At 42.9% G+C, this 10650-nt stretch overlaps 1 protein-coding gene across 1 annotated transcript in view; it reads right to left on the bottom strand.

Moving 5' to 3' along the window:
* Positions 1 to 10650, bottom strand: part of LOC126513188 (ATP-binding cassette sub-family A member 17-like) — a 72004-nt gene that overhangs the window by 26129 nt on the left and 35225 nt on the right. The window contains exons 13-16 of the mRNA XM_050161472.1: positions 6650 to 6805; positions 6276 to 6486; positions 5112 to 5262; positions 3515 to 3613 (exon numbers count right to left, since the gene is read on the bottom strand). Coding sequence (XP_050017429.1) covers positions 3515 to 3613; positions 5112 to 5262; positions 6276 to 6486; positions 6650 to 6805 — 617 coding nt within the window. The remainder of the gene's footprint in view (positions 1 to 3514; positions 3614 to 5111; positions 5263 to 6275; positions 6487 to 6649; positions 6806 to 10650) is intronic.

The raw sequence follows: 10650 nt of genomic DNA, 5'->3' as shown, positions 1-10650 counted from the left end.
ATATATTGCTGGCATGGTAGCACATGCCTTTCATCCCAGCACCCTGGAGGTAGAGGCAGGTGATCTTTGTGAATTTAAGGACATGCAGGTCTACATATATTAACCTCAAGGCAGCCGGGGCAACACAGTGAGACCCTATTTCAAAAAAAAAAAAGTTTCCTAGCTTGAAAACAAGAACAAAACACCTAGGGCTTGGCACAGAGTAAAACTGCTACAGGAAGGCTGGGGTGTGGATTAGTGGTGGGGCACACACAAGGCAGAGAAACAACACTGATAAACCATTTTGTGTCCCAGACAAATAATGATGTTTTGTGAAGGCTAAAAAGATTCAGAATTAAAATGCACAATAGCCCATCAAAATCCCCGCAAAATTCTTCAAAGACCTCGAAAGAATGGTATTCAACTTCAATTGGAAAAGCAAAAAACCAAGGATAGCCAAAACAATCCTATGCAATAAAAGAACTTCTGGAGGCATCACAGTCCCTGGCTTCAAACTCTACTACAGAGCTACAGTACTGAAAACAGCCCGGTATTGGCATAAGAACAGACAGGAGGACCAATGGAACCAAATAGAAGACCCGGATATCAATCCACACATTTTCAAACACCTGATCTTAGATAAAGAAGCAAAAAATATCAAATGGAAAAAAGAAAGCATATTTAACAAGTGCTGTTGGCATAACTGAATATCAACATGTAGAAGAATTAAAAAAAACATATCTATCACCACACACAAAACTCAAAGTCCAAATACATCAAAGGCCTCAACATAAAGCCAGCCACACTGAACCTTATAGAAGAGAAAGTGGAAAGTACACTTGAACACATTGGCACAGGGAACCACTTCCTAAATATAACCGCAGCAGCACAGACACTGAGAGAAACAATTAATAAATGGGACTTCCTGAAACTGAAAAGCTTCTGTAAAGCAAAGGTCAACAAGACAAAACGACAGCCTACAGATTAGGAAAAGATCTTCACTAACCCCATATCAGACAGAGGTCTGATCTCCAAAATATACAAAGAACTCAAGAAACTGGACACCAAAAGATCACATAATCCAATAAAAAAAATGGAGTACAGACCTAATCAGAGAACTCTCAACATTTAGAGGAATCTAAAATGGCTGAAAGACACTTAAGGAAATGTTCCACATCCTTAGTCATCAAGAAATACAAATCAAAACAACTCTGAGATTTCATACTACACCTGTAAGAATGGCCAAGATCAAAAACACTGATGACAACTTATGTTGGAGAGGTTGTGGGGAAAAGGGAACACTTCTGCATTGCTGGTGGGAATGCAAGCTGGTACAACCCCTTTGGATGTCAGTGTGGTGATTTCTCAGAAAATTAGGAAACTACCTTCCTCAAGACCCAGTAATACCGCTTTTGGGTATATATCCAAAGTATGCTCAATTGTGCCACAAGGACATGTGCTCAACTATGTTCATAGCAGCTTTGTTTGTCATAGCCAGAACCTGGAAACCACCTAAATGCCCCTCGACCGAAGAACGGATAAGGAAAATGTGGTACTTACACAATGGAGTACTACACAGCAGAAAAAAATAACGACAGCTTGAATTTTGCAGGAAAATGGATGGAGCTAGAAAATATAATTTTGAGTGAGGTAACTCACAGAAAGACAATTATCACATGTACTCACTCACAGGTGGTTTTTAAACATAAAGCAAAGAAAGCCATCCTACAAACCACAATTCCAGAGAACTTAGACAACAATGCAGACACTAAGAGAGGCTTACATAGATCTAATCTACATGGGAAGTAGAAAGTAGAAAAAGACAAGATCTCCTGAGTAAATTGGGAGCATGGGGACCTTGGGGGAGGTTTGAAGGGGGGATAGGAGAGGCAGGGAGGGGACCAGAGAAAAATGTAGAGTTCAATAAATAGCAATAAAAAATAAATAAAACAAAGAAGAAAATGCACAATAATATGTAAGTTGACAATGGTGGCGCACATGGGGAGAAAGGGTCCCAGCATTTTCCAAGAGCAGGTTAAAGATTCCAATTCCTTTTAGCCTTTGACAAAGATATCGCATCTCTTCATCTAGACTGATCATTAAATATTCATTTATTTACTATGTATACAATATTCTGTCTGTATGTCTGCAGGCCAGAAGAGGGCACCAGACACCATTACAGATGGTTGTGAGCCACCATGTGGTTGCTGGGAATTGAACTCAGGACCTTTGGAAGAGCAGGCAATGATCTTAACCACTGAGCCATCTCTCCAGCCCCCTAGACTGATCATTAAAATAATAAAATTGTAATAAATAATTTGCAACAAGTATGGATGGATGGTTGAAAATAGGAGAAAAACAAAAGTGAAAGAGAAAATTATATACAATCTGTACTTGTCACAGTAGAACACATCAAGAAAAATCATAGTTATAAATCTGAATATTTTATGAATAATCATAAACAGCTGCAATGCAAATAAAAAGACAAATGCCAGACTGGATAAAATTACCCCTGGGCTCCTTGCCAAGCTCTGGCCTGGTGTAGCTCCGTAGATAGCAGCACTCCACCAAGGTCTTCCTAGAACCGAGCCTGCATTCCCGATTCAGGGTGTACAAACTGGTTGGTAGATAAACCACTTAGCCCAACAACTGTGCAATCAGGGGGATTCTTTGTAAGAGAAGTAATAAATTCTCCACATTGTTAAAAACAGCTAAGTCAAGATTATTGTCAAGATACCTGTAGGCAAAAGCATCTCAATTGATAAAGTGGTTGTTGCCAGTTGGTAACATATACTTATAATCACAGTGCTCAAGAAGCAGAGGCAGGAGGATCACCCCAAGTCTGGGGCCAGCTTGATACATACAGGAACTTTCAGACATATTTAGAACTATATAATGAGACCCTGTCTCAAAAAAAAAAAATAGATTTGTTAGACCAGGCGTAGTGGCACACAACTTTAATCCCAGCACTCAGGAGGCAGAGGCAGGTGGATCTCTATAAGTTTGAGGTCAGCCTGGTCTACATAGTGAGGTCTAGAACAGTCATATATAGAGAGACCCTGTTCTCACCACCCTCCAAAAATAAGTTTGTTGAATGATAATACATTTAACACAATTTTTTATTATCTAATATCCTACTAGATCAAAAGTATTGTTTAGAGACTAGCAGGCCATTCAGCAAGACAATTAGGAACAAGAGTCAAGCACTGGGTAATGTTTAGATGGGTGAGGTTTAAGATCCCTTCCAACCCTAAGATGTTTGAATTTGTCAGGTTTGTTCATGTGTGTGTATGTGCGTATATGTGTGTGTATGTGTGTATATGTGCGTGTGCACAGGTACTTTCGATGACAGAGAAAGATGTCTGATGTCTTCCTCTATTCTTTTCCATTTTGTCCCTTGAGACAGGGTCTCTCAGTGAACCTGATGATGGCTGGGATTTTCCAGCCAGCGAGCCCATTTTCAAGCTTGCATAGCAAGTGCTCTTGCCCACTTGAGCCACCTCCCCAGCCTTCCAGTTATTTTAGTTTTGCTTACTGTATGAACACTTCCTCCATAGTAGTGACAGAGGCTCCCAAAGTGGAGATTCCCAGCTCTATCTGTCTCTGTTCTAATTCAGTAAATAGAGCTTCAAACCTAGAAGGGAAAAACGTTTTATTTTTGAAAGATGGAATTCCACCCTGAGCTTTCCACAGCAGAGAAGACATGGGGTTTGTTGTTGAGATATCTGCTCAGTTCTCAGCTTTATCACTTAGTTTCATAGCTATCACTTTTGAACTTGTAATAGTATTTACTTTGGAAAGTTCCTATGACGCTAAGTCTAAAATATATCTAGTACAAAAATGAAGTTTTGGTATTTCTGAGCCCAGGCCTAACGAGGAGTAACTACCACCCTTCCTTCTCAGTCCCTCCTGAGATACCTTTTCTTGGATTCGACCTGCCACACCATGAGAAGCCCAAGGCATCTGAGAGTGACCGAGAGGAGCGCTGGATGCTACACTCAGCAGTTCCAGTAGCAGCCAATTGTTAGCTAGCCCTGTTTTCCCAGATGTGAGAACGAGCCATCCTGGATATTCCAGAACACTCTAGGTCCAGAAAAAAATTAATGTGGAGCATAAAAACTGTCCAGTTCAGTGCAACCAACAGACAGAAACCGGTGGAGGCAGGGGAGGCAACAGTTACAGCCCCTGTCTTTTATGTGCAAGGCCCTGGACTGAATCCCCAGTACTGGGGAACAAACATTAAAATAGTTGCTACTTTAAGCCAGAATGTTTTGAGTTATGTTGTTATTAAGAAATATACAACTGACCCAGAATTTGAAACTAGTAGCACAACAGCACTATAAAACCCTCAGATCTGAGAGCAGGTGTCATGTTTTTGGGACAAGACAGTGAGGCAAAGGCAAGAAGGGCTTCAAGACAGACTGGGAGAGTAGTGAGGAAATTGTCACTTAGTGGCAGAATTTGGCAGCACGTTCAGCTGTAGTAACAGGAGACCAAAAGCATATCTGTGAATACGCGTGACCTGGCAGGGCATGTTTTCAAGACTGTGAGTAAGGCTTCAGTCTAAAAAAGGTGTGCTTCATAACTTGACGCAGAGGACCCCCGACAAAGTACTTATCCCATCTCGGCTACTCTTCTAAAGCAAGGATCAGGCAAATGAAGCCAGCTTTTAGGAAGAAATAAGTGTTCAAAAGACAGAGTGAACAGCCAGTGGGTGATTCAAGGCTGTCTGAAACTGTTCTCATGAACTGGAACCATCAATATGCATTCCCTGCTTCAGAAAAAGCAGGAATTTGAGACGCATGTCCGCCTAGAATTTAGGATTTCTGAAGACTAATGTGTTATTTGTCTTTATCTTTGTTTTCTGAGTGTTGTCTCTTGTGATTGCCATTACTTGCTCAGCTCACTGGGTGTATGTGGATCAGATAACACCTCATTATTTTACAAGTCTTCAAGAAAAGCCATGGCAAATGAGGTGAAACCAAGTTCCATGCTAGACATAATTCAGATAACGGGGTTCTGAATCCTATGCTGACTCCGCAACAGGAGACATTGTACTTTGCGTGTGGGCATGTGGGAAGGCTGAGGATTGTTGTAGCTGTGGTGGAGTGTGCTGGCGTCTTGGTCCATACCTGGACGTGGTCTTCTTAGGAAGTATGAATACCACTTCTTCTCCAATGCTGGACTCCAAAATTGCATTTGGTACGTGTTGGTAAACCACACTCGAAAGCTTCACAGTGTCACAGATGGGCATTTTTATCAGAGTCATATAATACCCTCCACCTGAAAGGCCATGCAGAAGACTATGAAATCAGCTTATTCTTTATACCATTCTTCTCAGGCCATATTCTCTAGCTCAGCATGGACAGGTCACAGCAAAGACAAAGAAATGTTGTGAAGTCACTTAAACCATAATGGCCTGGCTTCAGAAACTCTGCAACGCCATTCTAGAGACCACCCTTCTATTTCAGAATTAGGAGATAGAATGATGGCCAATCTAAGTGCTAAGCAGGGATAAAGAACTACAGTAAGGGTGCCAAGAAGGGTGATCCTCCGAATTCTGAACGTAAGAATGGTGCACGTTGCCAGGAACTCACTTGGATAACGGGACTGACAACAGACCGTGAAGATGTAAGATTAGAGACAGAGGGATAGGCGAGGAGGCATCTATAATAATCCAAGTAGGAGGAGATGGTGACCCCGACACCAGAATGCTAGAATGTAGCCAGAAATTTGAAAGAAATAGGTAGAACATATATATAGTCTTGGTTTCTTTTTGAGACAGGGCTTCTTTGTGTAATAGCTCTGGCTGTCCTGGAACTTGATTGTAGACCCACCTGGCCTCGAACTCACAGAGATCCACCTGTCTCTGCCTCCCGAGTGCAGGGATTAAAGGCGTGCACCACCACCGCCCAACTCCTATATGTATTTTGAAATTAAGACCAGCAGTGTTTGCAGATGGGTCAGACATGGGCTGTGAGACTTTGGCTTTGTTTGCTTCCATTTCATAGATTAGATTTTTTTTAAAAAATTCTAAGAAAGGATAAACTAACTTGGTGCCTGGATGAAGAGGCAATAAATTGACAAACTGGAACCCATGTGTTTAACATGGGTCTTCTGGTCCTAAGTCTCAAAGGTGCTTTTTACTTCATTTCTTCCTCCTTCTCTCAAGCTCGTCTCCTGGACCGACAACAGGAAGTCTAGGGAAGACCAGGACGCTTCACAAGGGCGGTGGAAGTGGCACTGGCCCGTCACAGGACGGAGGCTGACCTGGACTCCTGCTGCCCGCTACTCACCATATTTCTGCTTGAGGAACGCTGGTGACCCACAGCACCGTAGCTCCCCCTTGGCCATGATGGCGATGCGGTCCCCCAACAGGTCAGCTTCGTCCATGAAGTGAGTGGTCAGCAGGATGGTGCGGTTACTCTTCTGCTGCTGAAGAAGGTCCCAGATGGCCCTCCTGGAAGTGGAGTCCATGCCTGAGGTGGGCTCGTCCAGAATCAGGACCTAGAAGGGCAGAGGTGCAGTCTTTAAACACTGACAGAGCCATATCCCAGGCCCAGGCTAGGCACGCTGAGGGACTCTGTGCAGCTGCAGCTGGGGGTTTGACAAGATGTCCTCACCACCCCTAGGTCTGTCTTAGTGTAGGAGCCTGACCCCTGCTCTATACCTTAGAACCGGCTATGAGGGCAATGCCAAGCGAGAGCTTGCGCTTCATCCCCCAAGTCAGGAACTTGGACCTCGAGTTCCACTTGTCCTTTAGGCCGAGGAGGGGCAGCAGCTCCTCTATTTCTTCACGGCAGTTCTGGGGAGACAGGCCTTTCAACTGGAGGCAGGAAATGAGGGGATGTAAGGCAAGTGTTACTGAGAGCTGGGATGTCTAATCAACATTTTGTTTGTATACACATAAAATAAAGAGAAGAAAAATACATAAGGAACATCATTTTCAGGGCAAAGGACAAAGCTATGTAAGTGAAAATGTAAATGAAATGTACCGCCTATCAAAGGGTTAAAGAGATCCCGTCTTTAGAGAAATCTAAAGACACCTTCTGGCAAAAATTCCTCCACAGAATCAACACCTCATCCTCCCTCCCTCCCTCTCCCTGCTCTATGTACTTTCAGACAGGCTCTTACTAAGTAGCTCTGGTTGTTCAGGAATTCACTACGTACACCAGGCTGGCCTCAAACTCACAAAGATCTGCCTCCCCGGTGCCAAGATCAAAGGCGTGTGCCACCATGCCCAGCAAATCAACACTTTTCTAGGATCAGAGTTGAACCCTGTTCTCAAAAGTTGCACTTTGCTTATCATTTTGAATTAGCCACCTACGTAAGAATGTGAGGCTAGTTTCTGACCACTTAGGCTGAGGCAGAGCCATCTCCCCCTGTCCCTGTCGTGGCCTTGGGCCCTCAGATCCAGTTCCACAGTAAATGACTTAAAAATAAATACATCAGCTTGTTTAAAAAACACGCCATGAGCCAGTTGGTGGAGGTGCGTACTTTTAATTCCAGCACATGGGAGGCAAAGGCAGACAAATCTCCTGAGTTCCAGGCTAGACTACAGAGTGTTCCAGGACAGCCAGGGCTACACAGAGGAACTCTGTCTTCAAACAAATGAACAAAACCCTAAAAACAAAACAAAAACCCAACACACATTATGACTAAGTAAGATTTTTCAACATGTTTTTAAAAATCATTGTTTTTTGTTGTTGTTGTTCTGTTTTGTTTTAGTTTTGTTTAGAGAAAGGGAGGGTTTCTCTGTGTAACAGTCCTGGCTGTCCTGGAACTCACTCTACAGACTAGGTTGGTCTTGAACTCAGAGAGATCCGCCTGCTTCTGCCGCCCGAGTGCTGGTATAAAAGGCATGCGCCACTACCTCTTGACTTAAAAAAAATCACTGTTTTATCGTAAAGAGTTTATGTAGCTTTTGTCCCTAGTTCCTGGCATGGACTCTCTGAATCTTGGAACTTCCCAACTGATAGAAACATCTTTGTTACCACTAGGTCCTCAGGCCATGTTAGAGGTCACACAATGGAGGTGGTCCACTCTGAAAAGCCAGCTTTGTGCAAGTTTTCTGTCATTGTTTGGAGTGTGTGTGTGTCTGTGTGTCTGTGTGTCTGTGTGGAGCTATGGATGGTTGTGAACCACAATGGGGGTTGAGAACCTTGATGGGGGTTGTGAACCACGATGAGGGGTTGAGAAACACAATGGGGGTGCTGAGAACCCAACCTGGGTCCTCCACAAGGGCAACAAGTGCTCTTAATCACTGAGCCACCACTCAAGCTCCTAGACAGGCTATGAAAAGAGTCATTTCAGTGTGTGTGTATGACACACATGCACACGCAGGAACACACATGTAGCAATAAGATCACGACTCTTGCGAGGTGGTTCTTTACCATGTGAGACATAGGGCACTGAACTTGGTGAAAACTGCTTTACCCACTGAGTCGTCTTGCTGGACCAGAGGACTACATTTTATAGCTATGAAATGTTAGAGAGAAAGAGATGTAGATACTGGATGGTTTTCCTACTCACAGGTGACAAATTTTAGAATTAGACGAACAGGTCATTAAAGCTTTTAGCAGGACTTGGTGACACACGCCTGTGAACCTAGCACCGAGGGGCTAAAGCAGACTTGGTGACACACTCCTGTGAATTTATCACCCAGGGGCCAAAGTAGTAGGATTATATGTTCCAGGTCAGCCTGGGCTTTACAGCAAGATTCTGTCTCTAAAGAAGTAAAGTAAACAATAAAAACAAACTTATGTATATCAAAAAAAAATTGCTATCAATAAATGGAAATGGAGAAAGTTTCTGCAGACCATATCTATTTGGCAGAGTTATAATAAAGATTTCCCACAATTAAATTACAAAAGGATAAACAACTCAACTGAAAAATGAAGAAGCGTATGGAGAAAGATTTCTTCACAGAAGTGTACATCCAAAGCCACAGAGAAACCCTGTCTCGAAAAACCAAAAAAAAAAAAAAAAGTGTACAAATCGCTGCTTCACTCTACGGGATCAGATCTCTGGGTTCTGTGGGACCCAAAGGCATTGAAGGAACTGGACTTCTCTAGAAGGCCCTGAGAGCCCCTTGAGGCTAGAACCCAGCTCCAGCAGAGGACCTGGGAGAAATACAGGGGCAGGCCTCCAGTCCAGTGGCCTTAGAGGCCAGTGCAGGCTGTTCTGGGTTCCTTGAGACACTGGAGCTTTGGTTCCAGGGGTCCCTATGGTCAGTGTGAGTGTGAGGTTTTGATTTCTGAGGCTCCAGTGCTCACTGAATGCTGAGGGGAGTCTTTAATAGGCCTGTGGCTTTAACCTCAGCCTCCTGAGAGTACATAGGCTTCAGTGAGTCTGATGTTTGATATCCTGTCCCCAGTGGGGCCAGAGAATTCAAGGGATAGTCAAGGTTTTTACTCCATCTGGTTGTCTTGTGGCTTAGTGTACAGCCCCATCTTTGGACCTGTTGGCACACAGTCAAGATGAAATCGTCTCAGCAACTCCATCCAACAATGAACAGCAAGCCCCAAGTGGATAGCCCTCTAGCAAGATAAAACATCCAGATAAGCTTGGAAGAAGGGGGAAGTCAAAACTTAGAGACAATCCCACTCCAATAGACATATAAAACAAAACAAAGAATATAATACAACCAACAGCCATAACCCATCCACAGTCAACCTGCACCCCTGTAAGGGAACCTAAAACTGCAGACAAAACTGAAATATCTGAGAAAGAATTCAGAGACTTTTTTTTTTTTTTTTTTTTTTTGTCTTTTGAGACAGGGTTTCTCTGTAGCTTTGGAGCCTGTCCTGGAACTTGCTCTTGTAGACCAGACTGGCCTCAACTCACAAAGATCTGCCTGCCTCTGCCTCCTGAGTACTGGGAATAAAGGTGTGTGCCACCACCGCCGGGCCAGAGCCTTACTTTTTAAAAAAATTAATAATCATACAGAAGATTCAAACAGATGCATGAGCTAATAAAATCTATCCAAGACCTCAACAACATAGTCTTCAAATGAATGAGACAGTCATTAGACTGGAGGAAACATCCAAAATCTGGGGGGAAACTCAGCAAAGATATCAAAGCAGTAAAGAAGAACCAAATAGAGATTCCTGAAATTAAGGAGATGATCAAGTAAAAATCAACATAGATACCATCATTCAGATACCATCATTAACACACGAGACCACAGAGAAGGATGGATTTCAGGGATGGAGGACCAAGTAGAGACAAAAATACCAGCAGTAAGATAAGGGAGTGGAGAACTAGAGGGATGGCTTGGTGGTTAAGAGCACTGACTGCTCTTCCAGAGGACCAGGGTTCAATTCCCAGTGCCCACATCACAGTTCACAACTGTCTGTAACTCCAATTTCAGGGGACCTGACACAAATGGAAAAACATCAGTGCGCGTTAAATAAAAATAAATTAAAAAAATAAAAAAAGTTAAGGGAATGGAAGATAAGGAACACGAATGAATTTCAAAGTAATCTGGGATATATTTAAAAAGTCAATCATAATAATTCATGGTATAGAAGAAGGAACAAAGGTAAATCAAATGTAATAAACACACCATTTAATGGAATTATAGCAGAAAACTTTCCAAACACAGAAGTAGATATTCAGCCACAAGAGGTACATAGAACTTCAAATAGAGATGACCAGAGGGGCTGGACA

Source organism: Alexandromys fortis, unplaced genomic scaffold (assembly GCF_014885135.2).
Source record: "Alexandromys fortis isolate MF-2015 unplaced genomic scaffold, M_Fortis_MF-2015_v1.1 scaffold_29, whole genome shotgun sequence".
Taxonomy (NCBI): Eukaryota; Metazoa; Chordata; class Mammalia; order Rodentia; family Cricetidae; genus Alexandromys; species Alexandromys fortis.
This window is presented reverse-complemented; position numbering and strand designations above follow the sequence as displayed.